General features: G+C 46.2%; 1 protein-coding gene across 1 annotated transcript in view; it reads right to left on the reverse strand.

Annotated features, from left to right (window-relative positions):
• Positions 1-612: 612 nt before the first annotated feature.
• LOC141270844 (uncharacterized) overlaps positions 613-27671 on the reverse strand; it is a 56981-nt gene continuing 29922 nt past the window's right edge. Inside the window, exons 10-16 of the mRNA XM_073680941.1 lie at positions 15998-16058; positions 7869-7975; positions 7560-7739; positions 7354-7477; positions 7173-7270; positions 5509-5599; positions 613-2365 (exon numbers count right to left, since the gene is read on the reverse strand). Of these exons, the coding sequence (XP_073537042.1) occupies positions 1188-2365; positions 5509-5599; positions 7173-7270; positions 7354-7477; positions 7560-7739; positions 7869-7975; positions 15998-16058 (1839 nt within the window). The 3' untranslated portion in view covers positions 613-1187. The remainder of the gene's footprint in view (positions 2366-5508; positions 5600-7172; positions 7271-7353; positions 7478-7559; positions 7740-7868; positions 7976-15997; positions 16059-27671) is intronic.

Below are 27671 nucleotides of genomic sequence, written 5' to 3' on the forward strand. Positions count from 1 at the left end.
AGAATAACTTTAGATGGAAAGGTTTAGGAATTTCTGTTTTCTTCATTTTTATTGTAGAACTGTTTTTCTTATTTGTGTGTATCATTATTTTTCTCTTTTTAAACCTTTTCATGTAAGCATTATACTTTATATATTAAAGCTTAAAACTTTAGTAAGTTTCGTCCTTGCATGCTCTAAAGAATTCATAGCCTTTCAGAGGTTGTATGGTCTTTTGACTATCGGACAGTAGTATATATTTCGTAGGCTGGATGAGTTGTGGCGTCGTGTTGTGAATCCGGGATGTTTGGATTGTGTCGGGTGTGATTTCTGCTCACTTTCAGCCTATAACAGAGGTTGAGTGCAAGATTTAGTGAGAAGAGATAAAATAACCTGTGCAGGCATACCCGACCTCACATGCGGAAAAGTGTGTTCATGACATGCCAAATCATGAGAAATCAAATGACCAGTGCTGGGAAAAGCCCCTAGGCAAAAAAAAATAAATATGGAAAGGTGAAAAAACAGCTATGAAGGTTATTGAAAGCAAAAAGAAAAAAAAAAAAAGAAGAAGAAAAACAACACAGATAAGTGCAACTTTCTTAATTAGAGAAACATTCTTTATTGATTTTTATGTGCACAATGGAGTCCATAACTTAATAGGTTAACAATACTTAATTTATCACTATAAAGTTTCCCACATTCAAAACATTAAAATAGCTTTATACCTACGTAAACCTTCCTAGGCCTCATTCAGATGTCCATATTTATGGTACACAACAACATGGACTGTCATTCATCACAGTTTTGGATCAGAGTTTCATTAGTTTCTGGTCAGTGGTCTGTTTTTACCACTAGTATTTCATGAGTGTGATTCTTAATGATGAAAAAACAAATTGTGAGGCTTCTTCACTTTTCCTATCCACAATTTTGTTCACAAACAGCACACTGATGCCATTCGTAAGCTGCCCGTGATTTTCACAGACTTGTATGGATAGTTTTCACCCGTGATTCCGATCAAAAAGGAACACATCTCTCCTTAATTTGTTTTCTGGACATACGGTCCACAAAAAGCACAGACATGTAGATAGCACTATAGACTTTAAGGCGTACTTGTCGCATCTGTGAAAACCACGGCTAGAACACACGAGTGAAATCACAGATATCCGAATGAGGCCTTGTGTTTGACAAGATTTGATGCAACATTAATATTTTTACGTATTTTGATGTTTAACAGTATTTTGATGTTTAACAAGAGTTGATTTCTGGTTAAAACATTTTCCACATTCAGAACATGAAAATGGTTTTGTACCCGTGTGGATTCTCTGATGTCTAAGAAGAACTGATTTCTCACTAAAACACTTCCCACATTCTTCACAAAAAAATGGCTTTACACCTATATGAATGTTTTTATGTTTAATGAGGTTTGATTTCCGGTTAAAACATTTCCCACATTCCGAGCAAACATATGGCTTCTCCCCTGTGTGAATTTTCTTATGTTTTACAAGATCTGATGTCTGCCTAAAACATTTTCCACATTCTGAACACGAATATGGCCTCTCCCCAGTGTGACTTCGCTCATGTTTAATAAGATATGATTTTTGATTAAAATATTTCCCACATTCAGAACATGTTAACATCTTTGCTTCTTTGTGAATTCCCAGATGTCTAACAAGATCTAATTTAGTATTATAACATTTTCCACATTGTGAACATGAGAACATCTTTGCTTCTGTGTGAATTTCCAAATGTCTAACAAAATCTGATTTAGCAGCATAACATTTCCCACATTCAGAGCATGAGAACATTTTTGATTCTTCGTGAATGCCCAAATGTCTAACAAGATTTGATTTAGCAGCGTAACATTTCCCACATTCTGAACATGCATATGGCTTGGCACCTGTGTGAATACTTTGATGTCTATCAAGCCCAGATTTCTGGTTAAAACATCTACCACATTCTGAACAACAATACGGCTTCTCCCCTGTGTGAATTCTCTGGTGTCTAAAAAGATCTGATTTCTCGCTAAAACATTTCCCACATTCTCCACAAGAAAATGGCTTCTCCCCTGTGTGAACTTTCTTATGTTTCATAAGTTTGGATTTCTGATTAAAACATTTTCCACATTCTGAACATGAATATGGTTTCTCAATCGTATGACCGCTTTGATTTATAAAAACCCTTCTGTGAGATTTATTTTTTTTAACAGTTTGTGATGAATCAAAAGTTGGAACCTCATTCAAAGAATAAGATGATAGATCATTGCTGTCAAGGCATGGAGGAATAACTTGAATAATGACATGCTCTTCATATGGATCTTGTGTGATACTATGATCATCTAATTTACAATGTAAAGATATCGGCGGTCCCTCTGAGCACCTGGTACAGTCACCTGCCAAGAATAAAACATATTACTTTTTAATAACCACCTGTAAACAGTACTGATATTTTATAACATAACTAAAAACTTTTCTATGCAATTTGTGAGACATGCAGCAAACCGCAAAATTTGATTATTAACGTAAACCAAGGATCTCAAACTGAAGGATTCTTGCTACCTCACAGCCCATGGTTGTCACTGCTTGGTTTTTGGTTTCATAATGCTTCAAATGTTTTCTGTTGGTCAAAATTCTGGACTGCAGGCGGCCAAGTCATCCCCCAAACTCTTCTTCTGCAAAGTCATGCTGTTGTAATAGATGCAGTATGTGATTTAGCATTGTTTAGTTGAAATGTGCAAAACCTTCAATGAAATAGACATTGTCTGGATGGGAGCATATGTTGTTCTAAAACCTCAGCATTGTTTGTGCCTTTCAAGATGTGTAAGCTGCCCATGCTATAAGCACTAATGCCCCCCATACAGACATCAGAGATGCGGAACTGTGCGCCGGTAACAAGTTGGATGATAGCTTTCCTCTTGAGTCTGCAGGACACAGCGTCTGTGGCTTCCATAAAGAGTTTCACATGTTCATTCATTTAACCACAGAATCATTTTCCATTTTGTCTCAGTTCATTATAAAGGAGTTTGGCCAAGAGAAGACAGCAGTGTTTCTGGATTGTGTTGGTTAATGGCTTTTTCTTTACACTGACTGCACAATTATTAGGCAGTGAGTATTTTGACCATATCATCATTTTATGCAGATTTTCCAACTCCAAGCTGTAAAAACTTGAATGCTTATTGGATGAAGCAGATCCGGTGATGTGTATTTGAATATTAAATGAGGGTTTGGCCTAAGGATACCATCACTTTTTGTACAGGTGTACAAAATTATTAACAGCTTTTTTTCCCTCAGGCAAAATGGGCCACAAACAGAACTGTAACCAAAATTGTTAAAGTTTTACACAGGAAGGTAGTACTCCTGAAATTTCTCAGATATTGAGTCGATCACAAAACCATCAGAAGTTTTTTTTGCAAATAGTCAACAAGGTCAGAAAAATGTGTTGAGAAAAAAGACGCACATTAACTACAAGAGATACAGATGCGAAGCGACCAGGAAGCCATTATCCTCCAGTGCTGTCATATTCAAGAACTGCAACCTCTCTGGAGGCCAGAAGTACAAGGTGTTCAGCGCTCAGAGACATGGCTGAGGTAAGGAGGCCGAGCCTGACCACCACTGAGGAAGACACAAACTACAAGGTGCTCAGAGACATGGCCGAGGTAAGGAGGCTAAAATCCGGCCACCACTGAGCAAGACACAGAAGTACAAGATGTTCAGTGCTCAGAGACAAGGCCAAGGTGAGGAGGCTGAGCCCGACCACCACTGAGCAAGACACAGAAAGCGAAACGTTGCAATTGAGCCAAGAAATATCTTAAGACAGATTATTCACATGTTTTATAGATTGAGGAGATCATCGTGACTCTTCACAGACCAGATGGATGGGCCGTGACTGAATCAGTATTGGCAAAAGACCTCCACTTCCACTCAATTGCCAGCAAGGTGAATGTGGGGTACTGCTGGTATTATTGAACATAAACTAGTTAAACCCAAAATGGTCTAAGATGGACTGAAAAATAAACACCCAAATCTACTGCCAGTTTTTAGAAGACACTTTCTTCAAGCAGTGATACAGAAAAAAGTCTGCATCTTTCAAGAAAACCATTATTTTTCTGTAGTAAAATGCTCCATTGCAGCATTGAAGTCTCCAGTGCTCGGTGCCAGGAAAGGCCTTAAGGATGAAAGAATAATGACATGGCCCTGTCATCACCGGACCTAAAAGCTATTGAGAACTTGTGGTCCCTTCTTACATAAGAGATTTATGGTGAATGAAAACGTTCACCTCTCTATTCAGTGTCTGGGAGGCTGTGGTTTGATCAGTGATATATTAGGAACTGACAGACTATGGGCAGAAGGATTATGGCTGTTACTGAAACTACAGAAATGTAGTTTTGTACATTTTTAGTTTTTTGGTTATTGTTCTCACTTTAACAGATGAAAATAAACAACGGACGTTTTTCAGTTAGTTGCATAATAATTCTGCATACAGAGATATTCAGGATAATTAACCTTTGGACTGACAACAGCACTAGAGTTGTTCAATAATAAAATTATTCATAAAAAATACAAATTGGCTAATAATTCTGCACACAATGCACATTATACAACTTTAACTTGTACTTATGGATTGCATAACAAAAACTGTGTTTGCAAACAATGATCTCTGGTCAGTCTTGTCCCTTGTGCACGTGGATTTCTCCAGAATCTCTTGATGATATTTTGTACTGTAGATGGTGGTATATTGAAAGTCTTTGCAATTTTACGTTGAGGAACAGGTTTAGGAAATTGTTCCTCAATATTTAGAAGCAGTTGTTCATAGATTGGTGACCTCTGACCATATTTGCTTCTGAGAGACTCTGCCTCTCTAACATGCTCTTTTATACAGTCATGTGACTTAGTTGAAAACTGATCCTCCAGCTGTTTTTCATTAGTGCCACTAACGTTTCCAAGAAGGTAGTCAGAATTCCTGACATTCATAACAGTATCATATTTTCATCCTTATAAAATGTGTATTTTGGTTGAACGAGGGAAAATAACTGCGCACAGAGTTCAATACAATGAACACAAAATTGTAGCAGCCAGTGAATGACGGCCCCCCATGACAAATAATCAGAAGGGGCACATGGGAATATTGTAACAAAATGGTTTCTCTCAGTTTTCTAATCATTCTGTGTTTCATTGCTGAGTAATAATGATGAGTTAAATGTGTCATGTAACACAAACTCACAGAAAAGATTTGGATGGCCTTGGATAAACAAAAATGAATATAGATACTGACTGGTGTCTGACAAGGGAGAAGTGAGACACTTGGACATAAAAAAACATGCAGTCCAACAGTATTGTCCTCTGCAAGTAGAAACGCTGAAGAGCCAAGTAATTTTGTCTTACTTGATTGTCATGTATGGTTTTTTTTTTGTTTTTTTTTTTAAGAAAAATGTGACACCCAGCTTTTCTTTACATGTTAAGAATTAGTTCTGTCATGGTATATATATTCCCATGAGAAGAATTTGTGACTTCTCTGCACTTAATGGTTACTACTCACCTGAGTCATCATCTGAAGCAATCTCCTCTTTACACCACTCATCATCCATCACACATGTCTCTATAGTATCAATATGGGTCAAATCTTCATCCTGAAATAAATACTATAAAAGTCACAGACAGATGGAGAAGTCACATCTATGATCAGCTCTAATCCTGCCATCTACACCGTTCTCATTACACAAGCATAAAACATATAATGAGGAATCGCTCCTGCCAAACAAACCTGATTGACTTCTACGAGGAGGTTAGCTCTCGAATAGATCAGGGGGAACCAGTGGATGTCGTGTATCTCGACTTCTCAAAAGCGTTCGATAGCGTGCCACATAATAGGTTAGTATACAAAATGAGAATGATGGGGCTGGGGGCAAATGTCTGCAAGTGGGTAGCTAACTGGCTAAAGGATAGAAGGCAGAGGGTGGTTATAAATGGAATATACTCAGATTGGGTAAGTGTCACTAGTGGGGTACCACAGGGGTCTGTACTAGGCCCAATGTTATTTAATATCTTTATTAACGACATAGTCAACGGGATAAATAGTAAAATATCAATATTTGCAGATGACACAAAGTTATGTAAAACAATTAATACAAAAGAGGACAGTGCAGACCTACAGAGGGATTTGGATAAGCTGGGTAGGTCGAGCATTAAATGGCAAATGAGGTTTAACGAGGAGAAATGTAAGGTCATACATATGGGAAGGAAAAATGGAAGTCACCAGTACTCACTGAATGGGAAATCATTGGGGAATTCAGAGATGGAGAAGGACTTGGGCATCTTGATTGATAGCAAACTAAATTGGAGTGCCCAAAGTCAGGCCGCTGCTGTAAGGGCAAACAGGGTAATGGGATGTATCAGAAGAGGTATAGCTGCAAAGGATGAGAACATTGTTCTTCCACTGTACAAAGCACTGGTCAGACCACACTTGGAATACTGTGCTCAGTTATGGGCCCCAATATATAGAAAGGATATAAATGAGCTTGAAAAGGTACAAAGGAGGGCAACAAAATTAATAAAGGGAATGGAGGGACTGCAATACCCAGAGAGGTTGGCAAAACTAGGACTATTCAGCCTGGAAAAGAGAAGGTTGAGGGGGGACATAATAAATGTGTACAAATATGTTAGGGGACAGTATAGAGATCTTGCCCGGATTTGTTCAAAAGGAGGGATATTACGGTAACAAGAGGACATTCACTAAGACTGGAAGAGAAAAGGTTTCAGCACCAGCATAGGAAGGGGTTCTTTACGGTAAGAGCAGTGAGAATATGGAATTCACTGAGTGAGGAGACGGTAATGTCAGATTCACTACACCAGTTCAAGCGGGGACTGGATGCATTTCTAGATACCAGGCAGATTTCAGCATATACTTAAAAATAAAATAAAATAGTAGGTTGATACAGGGATTTATTCTGACTGCTGGTTTCAGAGTCGGGAGGGAATTTTTCCTCAGGTGAAGATTGGCTAAATCATTTGGGGTTTTTGCCCTCCTCTGGATCAACTTTAGCAATTACAGAACTAACAGGTCGAACTTGATGGACGCAAGTCTTTATTCGGCTTTACAAACTATGTTACTAATACTGGGGGATAAAACAAGACTGAACACAAGACCTTCACAGCCGTCTACACATCATAGGGGAGATCTCATGACACCTTCTCTCCATCTACCTGATGATCCTGAGGAACATTGGGATCTTCTTGTTTACAGTCCTGTGGAAGAAGAGGATGGGGACATCTCTCTGGTGTTGTCCTCTTACTAGATAGAACTGGAGGAAACACATAAAGGGACTGAAATCATTCTTTACATACAGATAATCATAAGCCGTCTATATTTAGTCCTGTCTATTACCTGGTGATGTGAGGGGCTGGGGAACCTCCATCATGATGTCCTTGTACAGATCTTTGTGTCCTTCTAAATACTCCCACTCCTCCATGGAGAAATAGACAGCGACATCCTGACACCTTATAGGAATCTGACACATACAATGATACAGTCATCCCCCGATACCTTCATAGCGTTACTGTATAATGTCCCAGCATTCCCAGCAGTGTCACCTCTCCAGTCAGCAGCTCAATCATCTTGTAGGTGAGTTCTAGGATCTTCTGGTCATTGATGTCCTCATGTATCAGGGGGTGAGGAGGAGGCCCAGTGATTGGACCCGGGGGTCTTCTCCATCCCTCAGACATAGGGTCCTGACACAGCTCACTAGAGGTCTTCTTCACTACTGTGTAATCCTGGTTATGGAGAGACACATTAATAAATCCCACTACAGACATTTCCAGAGTCCTCACCTCTCCAGTTCTGTTCATCTGTTATTCCCATAGATAAGAATGATGTAATGTGACATCATCAGAATCTCTCACCTCTCCAGTAAGACGGAAGAGGATCTCTAGGATGAGGTGTAATATCCTTTCCGCCATCTTGTCCCTGTCTCTATCCATGTTTGACTGGTCATTAAAATTGGACAAACCTAAATGGAAAAAGGACAAGCCAGTGTAAAAACAGACAAAGTACTATATGGAAATGCAATTTCTAGAATTGTGATGCCAGTATAAAACAATAATGTGATAGAACTCTACAAACATATAGAGGTCAGACAGAGAATACTTACAGTATGTCCTGTCAATTGATATAATTGAAGATGAATTCAGATAATTTAGCATAAAGAACACAAGGCTCAGCATGACAGTCTTTATAGAGCCAACAAATTATGGTAACGGTTCATTTTTATACATCTCATCATTCTGGAAAGAAGAGGTCTTATAACTCCAGCTGCTATTCTAGATTTCAACATGTCTAAGAAAAAAGTTTTTCTTCTTGATTGCTTTAACCCCTGACTCTCCCTTTGGCACAGGCTCCAGTGATGAGCCTGCACCTTTCCGGGGACATGACAGCTGATCTGTACAGCTGTCATGTGCCCCTAATAGCTGCGGGTGGAATCACGATCCACCCGAGGCTGTTAACATACAGGTGCATCTCACTAAATTAGAATATCATCAAAAAGTTAAAATTATTTCAGTTCTTCAATACAAATGATATATATGAAACTCATTATATAGAGTCATTACAAACAGAGTGATCTATATCAAGTGTTTATTTCTGTTAATGATGATGATTATGGCTTACAGCCAATGAAAACACAAAAGTCATCATCTCAGTAAATTAGAATACTTAATAACAACAGCTTGAAAAATGTTTTTAAAATCCGAAATGTTGGCCTACTGAAATGTATGTTGAGTAAATGCACTCAATACTTGTTCGGGGCTCCTTTGGCATCAATTACTGCATCAATGTGGCGTGGCATGGAGGCGATCAGTCTGTGGCACTGCTGAGGTGTTATGGAAGCCCAGGTTGCTTTGATAGCAGCCTTCATCTCGTCTGCATTGTTGGGTCTGGTATCTCTCATCTTCCTCTTGACAATTTCAGGCGAGTTTGCTGGCCAATCAAGCACAGTGATACTGTTGTTTTTAAACCAGGTATTGGTACTTTTGGCAGTGTGGACAGGTGCCAAGTCCTGCTGGAGAAGGAAATTTCCATCTCCAAAAAGCTTGTCAGCAGAGGGAAGCATGAAGTGCTCTACAATGTCCTGGTAGACAGCTGCGCTGACTTTGGTCTTGATAAAACACAGTGGACCTACACCAGCAGATGACATGGCTCCCCAAACCATCACTAATTGTGGAAACTTCACACTAGACCTCAAGCAGCTTGGATTGTGTGCCTCTCCACTCTTCATCCAGACTCTGGGACCTTGTAGAGTGTGTCAATGACTGCCTTTTGGACATCTGTCAAGTCAGCAGTCTTTCCCATGATTGTGGAGCCTACTGAAACAGTCAGAGACCTTTTTAAATGCTTAGGAAGCCTTTGCAGGTGCTTTTTGTCAATTATTTTAATTTACTGAGATAATGACTTTTGTGTTTTCATTGGCTGTAAGCCATAATCATCAACATTAACAGAAATAAGAAATAGATCACTCTGTAATGACTCTATATAATATGAGTTTCACGTTTTGTATTGAGGAACTGAAATAAATTAACTTTTTGATGATATTCTAATTTAGTGAGATGCACCTGCATACCGCTGTCATTCTCTAACAGCGGCATTTAACATGGCCGCGGCGGAAGGACGTCACAAGTCCTGCCCATCGGCACCCGTGTTACATGAATGCAGGTCGCCGATGGGTTGGCATGACAACCCGGGGTCTGCAGGAGACTTTGTTATAGTAAAATGCACTCCCCATAGTCCTCCATATAGTAAAATGCACTCCCCATAGTCCTCCATATAGTAAAATGCACTCCCCATAGTCCTCCATATAGTAAAATGCACTCCCCATAGTCCTCCTTATAGTACAAAGCATTCCCCACAGTATAATGCATCCCATAGTCCTTCATATAGTATAATGCACTCCCCATAGTCCTTGATAGAGGATGATGCAGCCCCCATATAGTACATATAGTATAATACATCCCATAGTCTTCAATAGACTATAATGCAGCCCTCCATAGAGTATAACGCAGCCACCCCATATAGTAAAATGGAGACCCCTTAGTATAATGCACCCCATAGTCCTTCATACAGTATAATGCACCCCATAGTCCCCAATAGAGGATAATGCAGCCCCTTCATATAATGAAGCCACCCCATATAGTATAATGCAGACCCCCAAATAGTCTAATGCAGCCCGCCATATAGTATAATGCACCCCATAGTCCTCAATAGAGTATAAAGCAGCCCCCCCATAGAGTATAACGCAGCCACCACATAGAGTATAATGCAAACCTCATAGTCCTTCATATAGTATAATGCACCCCATAGTCCCCAATAGAGGGTAATGCAGCCTCCCCATAGAGTATAACGCAGCCACCCCATATAGTATAATGCAGACTCCATAGTCCTCAATAGAGTATAACGCAGCCCCCATAGAGTATAACGCAGCCACTCCATATAGTATAATGCAAACCCCCAAATAGTATAATGCACCCCATAGTCCTTCATATAATATAATGTACCCCATAGTCCCCAATAGAGTATAATGCAGCCCCTTCATAGAGTATAATGTAGCCACCCCATAGAGTATAATGCAGCCCCCAAAGTCCTGCAGTGTTATGGCCACAATGTACTCACTGAGATATATACACTGCTCAAAAAAATAAAGGGAGTACTCAAATAACACATCCTAGATCTGAATGAATGAAATATTCTCATTGAATACTTTGTTCTGTACAAACTTGAATGTGCTGACAACAAAATCACACAAAAATCATCAATGGAAATCAAATTTCCATCCCCAAAATTAAAGTGGAAAAAACACACTACAGGCTGATCCAATTTTGATGTAATGTCCTTAAAACAAGTCAAAATGAGGCTCAGTATTGTGTGTGGCCTCCACGTGCCTGTATGACCTCCCTACAACGCCTGGGCATGCTCCTGATGAGGTTGCGGACGGTCTCCTGTGGGATCTCCTCCCTGACCTGGACTAAAGCATCCACCACCTCCTGGACAGTCTGTGGTGCAACGTGATGTTGGTGGATGGAGCGAGACATGATGTCCCAGATGTGCTCAATCGGATTCAGGTCTGGGGAATGGGCGGGCCAGTTCATAGCTTCAATGCCTTCATCTTGCAGGAACTGCTGACACACTCCAGCCACATGAGGTCTGGCATTGTCTTGCATTAGGAGGAACCCAGGGCCAAAAGCACCAGCATATGGTCTCACAAGGGGTCTAGAGGCTCTCACCTCGGTACCTAATGGAGCTACCGCTAGCGAGCACATGGAGGGCTGTGCGGCCCTCCAAAGAAATGCCACAGAACACCAGGATTGGCAAAGTCAAGACTGGCGCCCTGTGCTTTTCACAGATGAAAGCAGGTTCACACTGAGCACATGTGACAGACGTGACAGAGTCTGGAGACGCTGTGGAGAGCCATCTGCTGCCTGCAACAACCTTCAGCATGACCGGTTTGGCAGTGGGTCAGTAATGGTGTGGGGTGGGATTTCTATATATACACACACAGTACAGACCAAAAGTTTGGACACACCTTAGTCACCCGAAATGGTCTTCCAACAATCTTGAAGGAGTTCCCAGAGATGCTTAGCACTTGTAGGCCCTTTTGCCTTCACTCTGCGGTCCAGCTCACCCCAAACCATCTCGATTGGGTTCAGGTCTGGTGACTGTGGAGGCCAGGTCATCTGGCGTAGCACCCCATCACTCTCTTTCGTGGTCAAATAGCCCTTACACAGCCTGGAGGTGTGTTTAGGGTCATTGTCCTGTTGAAAAATAAATGATGGTCCAACTAAACGCAAACCGGATGGAATAGCATGCCGCTGCAAGATGCTGTGGTAGCCATGCTGGTTCAGTATGCCTTCAATTTTGTATAAATCCCCAATAGTGTCACCAGCAAAGCACCCCCACACCATCACACCTCTTCCTCCATGCTTCAAGGTGGGAACCAGGCATGTAGAGTCCATCCGTTCACCTTTTCTGCGTCGCACAAAGACACGGTGGTTGGAACCAGAGATCTCAAATTTGGACTCATCAGACCAAAGCACAGATTTCCACTGGTCTAATGTCCATTCCTTGTGTTCTTTAGCCCAAACAAGTCTCTTCTGCTTGTTGCCTGCTATTTCACCATGAAGGCCTGCTGCACAAAGTCTCCTCTTAACAGTTGTTGTAGAGATGTGTCTGCTGCTAGAACTCTGTGTGGCATTGACCTGGTCTCTAATCTGAGCTGCTATTAACCTGCGATTTCTGAGGCTCAGAAGCAGAGGTGACTCTTGGTCTTCCTTTCCTGGTGCGTTCCTCATGTGAGCCAGTTTCTTTGTAGCGCTTGATGGGTTTTTTTACTGCACTTGGGGACACTTCCAAAGTTTTCCCAATTTTTCGCACTGACTGACCTTCATTTCTTAAAGTTATGATGGCCACTCGTTTTTCTTTACTTAGCTGCTTTTTTCTTGCCATAATACAAATTCTAACAGTCTATTCAGTAGGACTATCAGCTGTGTATCCACCAGACTTCTGCACAAATCCCAATTATTAAACCTGACAGAGCACACCTGTGAAGTGAAAACCATTTCCGGTGACTACCTCTTGAAGCTCATCAAGAGAATGCCAAGAGTGTGCAAAGCAGTCATCAAAGCAAAAGGTGGCTACTTTGAAGAACCTAGAATATAAGACATATTTTCAGTTGTTTCACACTTTTTTGTTAAGTATATAATTCCACATGTGTTAATTCATAGTTTTGATGCCTTCAGTGTGAATATACAATTTTCATAGTCATGAAAATACAGAAAAATCTTTAAATGAGAAGGTGTGTCCAAACGTTTGGTCTGTACTGCGTATATACACACACACACACACTGCGTGCAGAATTATTAGGCAAGTTGTATTTTAGAGGATTATTTTTATTATTGATCAACAACTATGTTCTCAATCAACCCAAAAGACTCATAAATATCCAAGCTTAATATTTTTGGAAGTTGGAGTGTTTTTTTTTAGATTTGGCTATCTTAGGAGGATATCTGTTTGCATATTACTGTGCAGAATTATTAGGCAACTTAATAAAAACCAAATATAATCCCATCTCACTTGTTTATTTTCACCATTTAAACCAATATCAGAGCACAAAATTTAGAAATAAACATTTCTGACATGCAAAAACAAAAAACAAAAAAATTAGTGATCAGTATAGCCACCTTTCTTTATGATGACACTCAACAGCCTTCCATCTATAGATTCTGTCAGTTGCTTGATCTGTTTTCGATCAACATTGCGTGCAGCAGCCACCACAGCCTCCCAGACACTGTTCCGAGAGGTGTACTGTTTTCCCTCCCTGTAGATCTCACATTTTATGATGGACCACAGGTTCTCTAAGGGGTTCAGATCAGGTGAACAAGGGGACCATGTCATTATTTTTTCTTCTTTTAGACCTTTACTGGCCAGCCTTGATGTGGAGTAGTTGGATGCATGTGATGGAGCATTGTCCTGCATGAAAATCATGTTATTCTTGAACGATACTGACTTCTTCCTGTACCACTGCTTGAAGAAATTGTGTTCCAGAAACTGGCAGTAGGTCTGGGAGTTGAGCTTCACTCCATCCTCAACCCGAAAAGGTCCCACAAGTTCATCTTTGATGATACCAGCCCATACCAGTACCCCACCTCCACCTTGCTGGTGTCTGAGTCGGAGTGGAGCTCTCTGCCCTTTATTGATCCAGCCTCTGGCCCATCAAGAGTCACTCTCATTTCATCAGTCCATAAAACCTTTGAAAAATCAGTCTTAGGCTGTGTGCCCACGTAGCGTTTTTCAAGCGTATATGCTGCGGAATTTCCGCAGCGTAAACGCTTGAAAAACGCATGTATATCCGCACCCCATGGTCCCCAATGGCATTCCGCAATGTCAATGTCCAAGCTGCGGATTTTTCCGCAGCGTATATGCTGCGGTCAAAAATCCGCAGCATGTTCATTAATTTTGCGGAAGCGCAGCGGAATCAATGTGCGGATGGTACCCAATTCTGGATGAGAGGAGACTCTCATCCAGACCTGGGTACCAAAGAACCTGTAAAAAAAAGAATAAAATAAAGTTTATACTTATCTTCTGATGTTTTCCCTCCGTCGCGCTGTTGTCTGAAGGACCTGCCACGTCATTGAGTCATGTGACCCACCACATGACACAATGACGTCACCGCAGGTCCTGCCACAACAGCGTGAGCCGCTCAAGCCTCCGGACGGGGCAGAGAATGCATCAGAAGGTGAGTATAAAGTTTATTTTTTTATTTTTTACCATTCTAAACAAGTTGTCAAGCACTTTTCCAAGTGATGCTTGGAGAAGTGCTTGATAACCCGCATGCGGAAATGCATGCAAAGACACCTCACAAACGCTTCTACCTGGCGGGAAAACCGCATGTAATATCCGCATGCGATTTTCCCGCCAGGGAGAAGCGTAAAAAATATGCTTCAGGTCCGCAACGTGGGCACATAGCCTTAAGATATTTCTTGGTCCATTCTTGACGTTTTATCTTATGTTTCTTGTTCAAAGGTGGTCGTTTTTCAGCCTTCCTTACCTTGGCTATGTCCCTGAGTATTGCACACCTTGTGCTTTTTGATACTCCAGTAACGTTGCAGCTCTGATATATGGCAAAACTGGTGGCGAATGGCATCTTGGCAGCTTCACGCTTGATTTTCCTCAATTCATGGGCAGTTATTTTGCGCCTATTTTGGCCAACACGCTTCTTGCGACTCTGTTGGCTATTTGCCATGAAACGCTTGATTGTTCGGTGATCACGCTTCAAAAGTTTGGAAATTTCAAGACTGCTGCATCCCTCTGCAAGACATCTCACAATTTTGGACTTTTCAGAGCCCGTCAAATCTCTCTTCTGACCCATTTTGCCAAAGGAAAGGAAGTTGCCTAATAATTAAGCACACCTTTATATAGGGTGTTGATGTCATTAGTCAACACCCCTCCTCATTACAGAGATGCACATCACCAGATTTACTTAATTAGTAGTTGGCTCTCAAGCCTATGCAGCTTGGAGTAGGACAACATGTATAAAAAGTATCAAAGTGATCAAAATACGCATTTGCCTAATAATTCTGCACGTGGTGTATATATATATATATATATATGTATATATATATATATACAATACTTACCTCTCCTCATTCCCCCCGCTGCTCTGGATTCTGCAGTGCGTCTCAGCTTTACTGCCCGATACAGGATGGCGACGTCATTGCACCCGCTGCGTCAGGGGCAGAGGGGGAATGATGGGAGAGGGAGTGTCACATGACGCTCTCTCCTCCATCATTGCTTTCGTTTCTATCTGCATCTATGATGCTGATACAGTTAAATATGTGATGCGGAGGAAGCGGCGGCGCTGGCCCCTCTAACTCACGGGCCCCATAGCGGCCACTTGGTGTGCCGCCATTAGTGGCACACCATTGTCTGGGGGCCCTAGGTAGATGACTAGTCTGCCTGACCCTAACCCTGCCCGTTCTTCACGGCTTGACTAATCATTTATACACACCTTCCCACCTGCTTGTTTTCCCTCAAACTCCACCCCCTCTCCTTTGATTGACAGCTCTGGCTTCATAGGGTCAGAGAAGGCTAGAGATAGATGGAAATCAAGCAGGTGGGAAGATGTAATTAAATATTTGGCCCCGCCACGTAGCACCAAGCGCCTGTACTTGGTTTGATCAGTCATTCTGTGCTGACAAGAGTCCCTTTAAACTCATCTTTCTCAAGAAAAGACAAACAGCCAGGAAAGTGAGATATCAGGTTATCCTCCAAGTGGAAGGACCTGAAAGAAATGGCAGCACAAGAATGACATCTGTGCGCTGTTCATTATCTACAGACTGGTTACTAGGATACGCTGGAAACTTCTACGGCCTCTGTACACAATATATGTCAAGAAAAACTACACCCGAATAGTAATAAACCAGACCATGGACGTACGAGTGTGAATAACGGCTAATCCTGATAGAGAATAACGGGGATCTCCACATACCTCCACCTGCAGAGCCGCCACCACATATATGGCTGTTCTGTGTGCACAGGACCTGTGATGAGGTCACAGGAGGGGAGGAGTCAGGGGTCACATGATCAGGGGCCTCAGTGGATGCAGGACTCTGCTGTGCTGGTTGTCATGGTGCTGGATGAGGTGAAGTTTATGTGTGGGGTCAGGAGGGGTTTACAGTGTGGATGTAGCAGAGCCGTGTGTGTACGAGGTGTACGGAGCGGAGCCGCGTGTGTACGAGGTGTACGGAGCAGAGCCGCGTGTGTACGAGGTGTACGGAGCAGAGCCGCGTGTGTACGAGGTGTACGGAGCAGAGCCGTGTGTGTACGAGGTGTACGGAGCTGAGCCGCGTGTGTACGAGGCGTGCGGAGCGGAGCCGTGTGTGTACGAGGTGTACGGAGCAGAGCCGTGTGTGTACGAGGTGTACGGAGCGGAGCCGCGCGTGTACGAGGTGTACGGAGCGGAGCCGTGTGTGTACGAGGTGTACGGAGCAGAGCCGTGTGTGTACGAGGCGTACTGAGCGGAGCCGCGCGTGTACGAGGCGTACGGAGCAGAGCCGTGTGTGTACGAGGCGTACGGAGCAGAGCCGCGTGTGTACGAGGTGTACGGAGCAGAGCCGCGTGTGTACGAGGCGTATGGAGCGGAGCCGTGTGTGTACGAGGTGTACGGAGCGGAGCCGTGTGTGTACGAGGTGTACGGAGCGGAGCCGCGCGTGTACGAGGTGTACGGAGCAGAGCCGCGCGTGTACGAGGTGTACGGAGCAGAGCCGCGCGTGTACGAGGTGTACGGAGCAGAGCCGCGTGTGTACGAGGTGTACGGAGCAGAGCCGCGTGTGTACGAGGCGTACGGAGCGGAGCCGCGTGTGTACGAGGTGTACGGAGCGGAGCCGCGTGTGTACGAGGTGTACGGAGCGGAGCCGCGCGTGTACGAGGTGTACGGAGCGGAGCCGCGCGTGTACGAGGTGTACGGAGCAGAGCCGCGTGTGTACGAGGCGTACTGAGCGGAGCCGCGCGTGTACGAGGCGTACGGAGCGGAGCCGCGCGTGTACGAGGCGTACGGAGCGGAGCCGCGTGTGTACGAGGTGTTCGGAGCAGAGCCGCGTGTGTACGAGGTGTACGGAGCAGAGCCGCGTGTGTACGAGGTGTACTGAGCGGAGCCGTGTGTGTACGAGGTGTACGGAGCGGAGCCGCGCGTGTACGGTGTACGGAGCGGAGCCGCGCGTGTACGAGGTGTACGGAGCGGAGCCGCGCGTGTACGAGGTGTACGGAGCGGAGCCGCGCGTGTACGAGGTGTACGGAGCGGAGCCGCGCGTGTACGAGGTGTACGGAGCGGAGCCGCGCGTGTACGAGGTGTACGGAGCGGAGCCGCGCGTGTACGAGGTGTACGGAGCGGAGCCGCGCGTGTACGAGGTGTACGGAGCGGAGCCGCGCGTGTACGAGGTGTACGGAGCGGAGCCGCGCGTGTACGAGGTGTACGGAGCGGAGCCGCGCGTGTACGAGGCGTACGGAGCGGAGACGCGTGTGTACGGGGTGTACAGAGCGGAGCCGCACGTGTACAAGGTGTACGAGGTGTACGGAGCAGAGCCGCGCGTGTACGAGGTGTACGGAGCAGAGCCGTGTGTACGAGGTGTACGGAGCGGAGCCGTGTGTGTACGAGGTGTGCGGAGCGGAGCCGCGTGTGTACGAGGTGTACGAAGCGGAGCCGCATGTGTACGAGGTGTACGGAGCGGAGCCGCGTGTGTACGAGGTGTACGGAGCGGAGCCGTGTGTGTACGAGGTGTACGGAGCGGAGCCGCGTGTGTACGAGGTGTACGGAGCGGAGCCGCGCGTGTACGAGGCGTACGGAGCGGAGCCGCGCGTGTACGAGGCGTACGGAGCGGATCCGCGCGTGTACGAGGCGTACGGAGCGGATCCGCGCGTGTACGAGGCGTACGGAGCGGAGCCGCGCGTGTACGAGGCGTACAGAGCGGAGACGCGTGTGTACGGGGTGTACAGAGCGGAGCCGCACGTGTACAAGGTGTACGAGGTGTACGGAGCAGAGCCGCGCGTGTACGAGGTGTACGGAGCAGAGCCGTGTGTACGAGGTGTACGGAGCGGAGCCGTGTGTGTACGAGGTGTGCGGAGCGGAGCCGCGTGTGTACGAGGTGTACGAAGCGGAGCCGCATGTGTACGAGGTGTACGGAGCGGAGCCGCGTGTGTACGAGGTGTACGGAGCGGAGCCGTGTGTGTACGAGGTGTACGGAGCGGAGCCGCGTGTGTACGAGGTGTACGGAGCGGAGCCGCGCGTGTACGAGGCGTACGGAGCGGAGCCGCGCGTGTACGAGGCGTACGGAGCGGAGCCGCGCGTGTACGAGGCGTACGGAGCGGAGCCGCGCGTGTACGAGGCGTACGGAGCGGAGCCGCGCGTGTACGAGGCGTACGGAGCGGAGACGCGTGTGTACGAGGCGTACGGAGCGGAGCCGGGGGTGTACGAGGTATACGGAGCAGAACCGCGCGTGTACGAGGTGTACGGAGCAGAGTCGCGTGTGTACGAGGTGTACGGAGCGGAGCCGTGTGTGTACGAGGTGTACGGAGCGGAGCCGCGTGTGTACGAGGTGTACGGAGCGGAGCCGCGCGTGTACGGGGTGTACAGAGCGGAGCCGCACGTGTACAAGGTGTATGGAGCGGAGCCGCGCGTGTACGAGGTGTAAGGAGCGGAGGCACATGTGTACGAAGCAGAGTAGCGCGTGTACAGAGCGGAGCCATGAGTAACCATTACTTATATTTATAAATGTATAGACATAGTACAGAATATATACATGGCTGAAAGTGTTGACACCCTTGAAATTGTTTCAGAAAATTAAGTATTTCTCCCAGAAAGATATAGCAAGTACAAATGTTTTGTTATACACGTTTATTTCCTTTGTCTGTATTGGAACAACACAAAAAAAACTGAGGAAAAACGGCAAATTGGACATAATTTCACACAAAACCCCAACAATGGGCCGGACAAAATTGTTGGCACGCTTAACTTAATATTTGGTTGCACACCCTTTGGAATAAATAAATGCAATCAATTGCAATGTCAAGCTTCAACTCAACCAATAAGTCCCCACTCAGGTATGTCACCTGTTAACAGAAATATAGGGGTATCCAAGTTACTGATAGCACAAAAGCTCTGGAAAAGTGACATGGCTCCCACCAAAAGAAATCTAGCGAAATCTGCTCTCCTAAATCCAAATGCCCCCTCCCTTCTGAGTCCCACAATGTGCCTAAACCGCAGTTAGCAGTCACGTCTGACATTGAGGGCGGTTTCACACGTCCAGATATTTCTGGTACCGGTATGGCACACGTGTTCCACATCAGGATCACAGGTATCGGCGTTTGGGAATCAGCGATACAGTTAGTGATGTTAAAAATAAGAATAAAATAATAAAATCCTTATACTCACCTGTCCGGAGATGTCCCCCGCTGTAATCCTCTGACTGCTGATGCCAAGGAGCCAGGGAGAATGTGCAGCTCCAACGAGTGGGCCCTGCGCTGAGCTCAGGAGCAGTGACCTGTCACTCAGTGAGCTCCGCTCAGTGCAGGGCCCCGCTCGCTGCAGCTGCTCATTCTCCTCGGCGTCAGCAGTCAGAGGATTACAGCGGAGTACATCTCCGGACAGATGAGAATAAGGATTTTATTATTTTATTCTTATTTTTACACATGGACTTTGCGGGAGCAGACTACTACTCCCCACATTGTTCCTTGCTTGTGCTGATCACGGCGCGAGCAAGGGACAATGATGAGGGCAGCGTTCAGCACCCGACGCTTGGGAATAGCGCAAACTGTACACTGATTCCCTGGCACCGGTACGTGTCATACTGATGACACATGGATGTCATCTGTGTGTGTTCAGCATGAGACATTTTGCAGACCGTGCAGCGTGTAAAAAACAGACATGTCAGCGTGTTTTGCCCACAGACACATGGTCCGTGGAAACACACTGACATGTGCGCAGACACTTAGATTTGAATGGGTCTGCGTGACAGTGTCTCCAGTACGTGTGGGAACAGTCACCACACGTACCGTACACACTGACTTGTGAAAGAGCCCTTACGTAGTGAGGAGAGCCTAGTTAATTTACTGGTGCATGGCTGCAGAAGCACAAGTTGGGCACAATGTATTGGGCACTACACTGGCATATTTGCAATTTTCACTCTGCAACTTACACTGCATGTTTGTTTCTGGGAAAACTCCCACAGCGTAAAAATCATCACTACACCCATAGATGAATTCCCAGAAGGGTGTAAATTCCAATAAGGACACACTTGAGGAAAGTTTCCACTGTTTAGGAACATCAGGGGTTCTGAAAATAAAATCAGAAAACTATTCTAGACAATTTTGCCCAGCAAAAGTCAAATAGCGCTCCTTCCTTCCTTAGCCTGGTCCATTTTCTCCAATTATTCCTTTTGAAAATTAAAATCTTGGAGCTAAAGCAACATATTAGTGGAAAAAAATAATTTTTCATTTCCACAGAACAGTTTTACGCAATTCTAGGAATCATCTGTGATTTAAAATGCTCACTATACCTATAGATAATCCCTTGAGGGGTGTAGTTTCCAAGACGGAGTCACTTGTGGGGAGTTTCCACTGTTTAAGCACATCAGAGGCTCCCCAAATGCGACATTGCGTCTGATATCTATTCCAGCAAATTTTGTGCTCCAAAATTCAAATGGTGCTTCTTCCCTTCCGAGCCCTGCCGTGCGCCTAAACAGTAGTTTTTCACCATATATGCAGTATTGGCGTACTCATGAGAAATTGCACAATAAGTTGTCCATTTTCTCCTGATACCCTTGTGAAAATGCAAAATTTGGGGCTAAAGCAACATTTTTGTGGGAAAAAGTAAAATTTTCATTTTTTCCTTCTATATTGCTTTCATTACTGTGAAGCACCTGAAGGGTTAATAAACTTCTTGAATGTGGTTTTGAGAAATTTGAGGGGTGCAGTTCATAAAATGGTCTCACTTTTGGGTATTTTCTGTCACATACAGTATGCCACTCAAAGTCACTTCAAATGTGATGTTGTCCCTAAAAAATGGTTTTGTAAATTTTGTTGGAAAAATGAGAAACTGCTGATAAACCCTTGTAACTTCCTAAAAAAGAAAAAAAAATCTATATATATATATATATTTTTTTTAATTTTTTTTTTTTAAAATCATGGTCTTGTAAAGTAGACATGTGGTAAAAGTTATTTTTTAACTATTTCGTGTGACATAACTCTCTGGTTTAAAGGGAATCTGTCACCCCCCTGGGCGATATCAGACCTCTACTATGGGCATACAGGTGATAGAAAAGTAAATCTATACTTACCTATATGGCCCATAGCAGAGGTTTGATTGCATTGAAATCTGGTTTTATAAAGTCTGATTTCGAGAGGCTTGCTAAATTACCATATTCCCCCCTCCCCTGCACGTCACAGGGCCCTGTGACAGGCCCTGTGACGTGCCCTGCCCCGCCTCCCCTCCCGCGCATGCACAAAGCGCCGCTCCCATGGAGCGCGCTTTGTTTCCCTCCGGCCCCATTTTGCTGCGTACTGCCAGCGGAGCGGAAGTCTCAGTGACTCACCGTCGCTTGCGCAATACAAGGCTGCGGCGCAGTACGCAGCCAAACGGGGCTGAGGGAAACAAAGCGTGCTCCATGGGAGCGGCTCGTTGTGCATGTGCGGTAGAGGAGGCAGAGCAGGGCACGTCACAGGGTCTGTCACAGGGCCCTGTGACGTGCAAGAGAGGGGGGGGGATATGGTAATTTAGCACAAAGGCTGCGATTTAGGGGAATAGTAAGCAGATAGGAGGGGTTTGCTTGTAGTCCCCCAGACCCCAAGCCTCTGGAAAACAGACTTTATAAAACCAGATTTATCTGCAATCAGATCTCTGCTATGGGTTATACAGGTAAGTATAGATTTACTTTTCTATCACCTGTATGGCCATACTGGTCTGATATCGCCCAGGGGGGTGACACATTCCCTTTAAGTGATTCGTGGCAGTTCTGGTTGCTGGAATTTAAATGTTGTTTTTCCCTTTGGTCCAGCAAGAGTTATTGTCAATTTCTTGCTGGCAAATTCTTTTTGTCTGATAAGATGACTTTAGTTTGTAACCACTCCTACCTCCCTTTCAATAGTCACATGACCCATCAGCTGACCGTCAGTTATAGAGTTACTTATATTTAGACCAGCTTGGTTTGGAGTCCTCCTGTGACTGTGATGCAGCCATTTTTGGAGTTTTGCTGTAGATTCTAAGTAGAGATGAGCGGTGTTCGACTCGAACTGTTCGCCAATCTCAAATTCGAGCTGTTTTGGGCGGTGTTCGAGCCGATCGGCGAACACGAACAATTTGAAAAAAATTCGGCTGTTCGAGGTTATGTTCGATAACTGTTCGTGCACCAAAATCATAACTGGATTTTTTCTCAGTAATGCTGAAAATTAATGTTAATACGCAGTTTGAGTGTACAGCGGGGCGGGGGGAGGGGCAGGGGATGGATCTCTGCATAAATAATGAAGATCTCCATTTTTTTTTCTCTTTCCCGCATTTACAGTGGGGAGGTGCAATCTGTCAGCCTATCTGCAGCGCACACACGGAGCGAACTGCTTTTTTTCACACAAGCAAGGGCATGTGTCATTGGCAGTGTATGTCACATGTCCTTGCCCTATAAGACCCAGCCATTTTCCACGTAGCCACCATTTTCTCACTGCTGCAGCTGCGTGTTAGACGGCACCGCTGTTGCTGTGTGCGCTATACCTTGTTAATTTCAAGCCAATTTTCGCACAAATCTACAGATAGCTTGGGAGTAGGGAATAGTTGTGATTGCAGTCCTTTTGAGGACTAGGTTACATAATTTCCTACGACTTTTATCAGGCAGGTCTGTGCTCTTAAATAGATAGGTTGGGAGTAGGGACTAATTGTAATTGCAGTCCTTTTGAGAGCTAGGTTACATCAGTTCCTATCACTTTTTGCCAGGCAGGCCTGTGTCAGTGCTGTGCAAGTTTTTTTCACAGCATTTGGCTAATTCTAGCTAAGCAAATCCTTTTTGGCCTCTTGCAGTGTGTGTTAGTCAGTGGAGTAGCCTATCTGTGTTGCAAGCTACACCACCTGTGTATAGAATACAATTTTTTTTACTGCACCTAGCCAAGTAAAACCTTTTGGGCACAGCATCATTTTATTAGTCCATCTATACTAACCTCCACCAGGTTGCAAATTAAAAATAATTTTTATCTGCATCTAGCTCTGAAAAAATATTTGGGCTCGTAGCAGTGTGTGGGACTTGTTCTATTAGTCCATCTATACTAACCTCCACCAGGTTGCAAATTAAAAATAATTTTTATCTGCATCTAGCTCTGAAAAAATATTTGGGCTCGTAGCAGTGTGTGGGACTTGTTCTATTAGTCCATCTATACTAACCTCCACCAGGTTGCAAATTAAAAATAATTTTTATCTGCATCTAGCTCTGAAAAAAATATTTGGGCTTGTAGCAGTGTGTGGGACTTTTTTTATTAGTCCATCTATACTAACCTCCACCAGGTTGCAAATTAAAAATAATTTTTATCTGCATCTAGCTCTGAGACAATATTTGGGCTTGTAGCAGTGTGTGGGACTTGTTCTATTAGTCCATCTATACTAACCTCCACCAGGTTGCAAATTAAAAATAATTTTTATCTGCATCTAGCTCTGAAACAATATTTGGGCTTGTAGCAGTGTGTGGGACTTGTTCTATTAGTCCATCTATACTAACCTCTGTAGCGTCGGCGTCCCTGCCTCCTGCTAGGCAGGGACGCTGTTCCCCTCACCTCTCCGCTCCGTGCCCGGCGTCCTCCTCCCGCTCTGCTGGCAGCGCGCGCTGCTTCCCGGCCACTGTGCTTAGGGAGCGCGCGCGCTCCCCCTCTCTTAAAGGGGCCGCGCGCGCCATCCTAAGGAGTCCCCGGCGAATGGCCGGAGGAACTCACCATATATAAGGCACCTCCTCCAAAATGGAGGTGCCCGAGCAATGTTGTAGCATAGTTCATCACTCTGCTTCAGCCCTCAGGTCCCGTTTCCAGTTACCTGCCAGTTTCCTGCCAGTTTCCAGTCTGATACCTGCCTGACTCGTGTCTATCTGCTGTTATTCCTGCGGTCCGACAGTCTGCCTACCAGCCCTGCCAGTCTGTCTATGGATCCGGCTGCCCGCTCACCTGGGAGCGCTCACCTGCTACCTGCCTGCTAGCCTACCTGGAAGCTCTGCCGTCACGTGCTGTGACCACCTGCCTGTCCAGAGAATCTTACCCGCTCACCTGGGAGCGCTCACCTGCTACCTGCCTGCTTGCTTACCTGGAGGCTCAGCCGTCACTTGCTGTGACCACCCTCTTGTCCAGAGACTCTCGCCCGCTCACCTGGGAGCGTCCACCCGCTACCTGCCTGCTTGCCTACCTGGAGGCTCAGCCGTCACTTGCTGTGACCACCCGCTTGTCCAGAGACTCTCGCCCGCTCACCTGGGAGCATCCACCCGCTACCTGCCTGCTTGCCTACCTGGAGGCTCAGCCGTCACTTGCCCTGACCACCCGCTTGTCCAGAGACTCTCGCCCGCTCACCTGGGAGCGTCCACCCGCTACCTGCCTGCTAGCCTACCTGGAGGCTTAGCCATCACTTGCCGTGACCACCCGCCTGTCAAGAGACTGCCCCCGTCACTTGCCGTGATCTCCAGCCCTCTTACCCAGAGACTGTCCCCGTCACTAGCCGTGACTGCCTGCCCGCCTTCCCTGAGTGTCACCCGCTTCCTTACAAGGACTGCCCCTTTGTATAGTTGCTCTGTGGTTCCACCTCCCAGACCCGTTACAGTTTGCTCGGGCCATGGAACCTGGTGGCACCCAAGCTCCCTCGCTCTCGGACCTATGTCATGAACTGTCCCGTCAGAGGTCCCAACAGGAGTCCATCCTGAGTCATCTGCGGAATGTCAACTCTCGCCTGGACACTCTGACTGCTCCACCAGCAACCACCGCTAGTGTCATGACTCGCAGCCCGGCAGCGCCGCTGCCCACCAATACCATGGCATCCTGCCCCGGACCCCGGCTTTCTGCACCTCCTCGCTTCGGAGGCGACCTCGCTCAAGCTCGGGGCTTCATAAACCAGTGCACCCTGCACTTTGAACTCCTGTCCCACCAGTTTATCTCCGACCGGGCCAAAGTAGCCTTCATCATGTCCCATCTCACGGGGGAGGCACTGGCTTGGCTAAATCCTCTATGGGAGAGAGGAGACCTCCTGGTGTCCAACCTGCCAGCCTTTCTCTCGGCTTTCCGGAAAGTCTTCGACGAACCCGGACGGAAGACCTCATCCGCATCATCTCTGCTACGCCTCCATCAAGGAAATCTCACCGTGGGTCAATATGCCATACGGTTCCGTACCCTTGCTTCGGAGCTGGCCTGGGATAACGACGCCCTGGTGTCTGTCTATTGGGAGGGTCTGTCCGGCCGTATTAAAGATGAACTCGCCGGTCGGGACATACCTATCACTCTCGATGACTTAATAACTCTTGCCACCCGGATTGACATACGGTTCCAGGAACGCGCCAAAGAGGTCACCCGTGAGAGGAGGTTTCCACGTCTAGCCCCTACCTTTCAGAAACCTGTCACTTCTCCCGCTACTCCCCAGGCGCACTCACCCGAGCCTATGCAGGTCGACCAGACCAAGATGGTCAAGACCCATCAAGAGTTACACCAAGCCGAGGGGAGCTGCTTCTACTGTGGCAGTAAGGAGCACCGGATCCGTTCCTGCCCGGAGAGGTCGGGAAACGCCTGTGTCTAGGATCGCTCAGAGAGGTCGTCCTAGACAAGAGTAAACCCTCTCCATCTCTGTTGCTGTCGGTCTCTATCATCTGCGGGGAGAACCGTTATTTTGAACTAGCCCAACTTGACTCTGGAGCTGCCGGAAATCTCATTTCTCAGTCCCTGGTAGAGAGATACCGCATTCCCACCAAACCTCTAGCTGTACCCTTGTCTGTCGCTGCCGTAGATGGGGGCCTCTTACCACATCCCATCCAACTCATCACCGAATCCATAACCCTGCAGGTGGGAATGCTGCACTCAGAGAGCATCTTCTTTCATGTTCTGCCTGGACTCTCTCACGCCCTCTTGCTAGGCCTACCTTGGCTTCAGAAACATGCACCCGTGCTTGATTGGCAGACCGGAGAAGTCCTTCGCTGGGGACAGGACTGCCATAAGACTTGTTTAGTTCCCGTCCATCCTTTCCGTCCTTCTCCTACCCCAGCCAATCTACCTGGTCTTCCGGTTCCCTATTGGTCTTATGCGGACGTCTTTAATAAAAAGGAGGCAGAGACATTACCCCCTCATAGACCATACGACTGCCCAATCGACCTGATGCCCGTCGCTACTCCTCCCCGTGGGCGTATTTACCCTTTGTCCGCTGCTGAGACCCAGTCCATGTCTGAATATATTGAGGAGAATCTGGCCCGGGGATTTATCCGGAAATCGACCTCCCCGGCGGGAGCAGGCTTCTTCTTCGTCAAAAAGAAGGACGGCTCACTCGGTCCCTGTATTGACTATAGAGGCCTTAACCAGATCACGGTGAAGAATAAATACCCCCTTCCGCTCATTCCGGAATTATTTGACCGTCTGAGGGGGGCTAGAATCTTCACCAAGCTGGACCTCCGTGGGGCGTATAACCTGGTCCGTATCCGTCAGGGGGATGAATGGAAGACGGCATTCAACACCCGGGACGGCCACTATGAATATCTGGTAATGCCCTTCGGTCTCTGTAACGCTCCCGCCGTCTTTCAAGAGTTGGTCAATGACATCTTCCGGGATCTTCTCTACTCCTGCGTAGTGGTGTACCTGGACGACATCTTGATCTTCTCTCCGGATCTTCTCACTCACCGGAGGGATGTTCGTCAGGTCCTGCTCAGGCTCAGGCAGAACCACCTCTACGCTAAATATGAGAAGTGCCTCTTTGAGCAGACCTCGCTTCCGTTCTTGGGCTACATAATCTCTCAGACCGGCCTACGAATGGATCCTGAGAAATTGTCTCCCATCCAGAAGTGGCCCCGACCTGAGGGGTTGAAGGCTATTCAGCGGTTCCTGGGCTTCGCCAACTACTACCGCCTCTTCATACCGCACTTCTCTTACCGGACTGCCCCAATCTATGCGCTCACCCGTAAGGGCACTAATCCCAGAGAATGGCCGCCCGAAGCAGAGGAAGCCTTTCTTTCCTTAAAACAGGCTTTCTCTTCCGCCCCGGTGCTGCATCGTCCGGACGGCAACAAACAATTCTTCCTGGAAGTGGACGCCTCCTCCTCTGGAGCCGGAGCGGTACTTACCCAAAAGTCGTCTTCCGGAAGAATGGTAACTTGCGGCTTCTTCTCCAAACTCTTCTCCCCTTCTGAGCGCAGTTATTCTATAGGAGACCGAGAGTTATTGGCCATTAAGCTGGCACTGGAGGAGTGGCGTTACCTGCTCGAGGGGGCTCTTCACCCGGTAATTATTTACACGGACCACAAGAACTTGGCTTACCTCCAGAGCGCCCAGAGACTTAACCCGCGCCAAGCCCGGTGGTCCTTGTTTTTTGCCCGCTTTGATTTCGTTCTTCATTTTCGTCCGACAGACAAAAACATCAAAGCTGACGCCTTGTCCCGATCCTTCCTGGTGTCTGATCTAGAGGAGGAGCC

The sequence above is a fragment of the Phyllobates terribilis genome, unplaced genomic scaffold, assembly GCF_046119375.1.
Source record: "Phyllobates terribilis strain yellow unplaced genomic scaffold, ASM4611937v1 Scaffold_5__5_contigs__length_657084704, whole genome shotgun sequence".
Lineage (NCBI taxonomy): Eukaryota > Metazoa > Chordata > Amphibia > Anura > Dendrobatidae > Phyllobates > Phyllobates terribilis.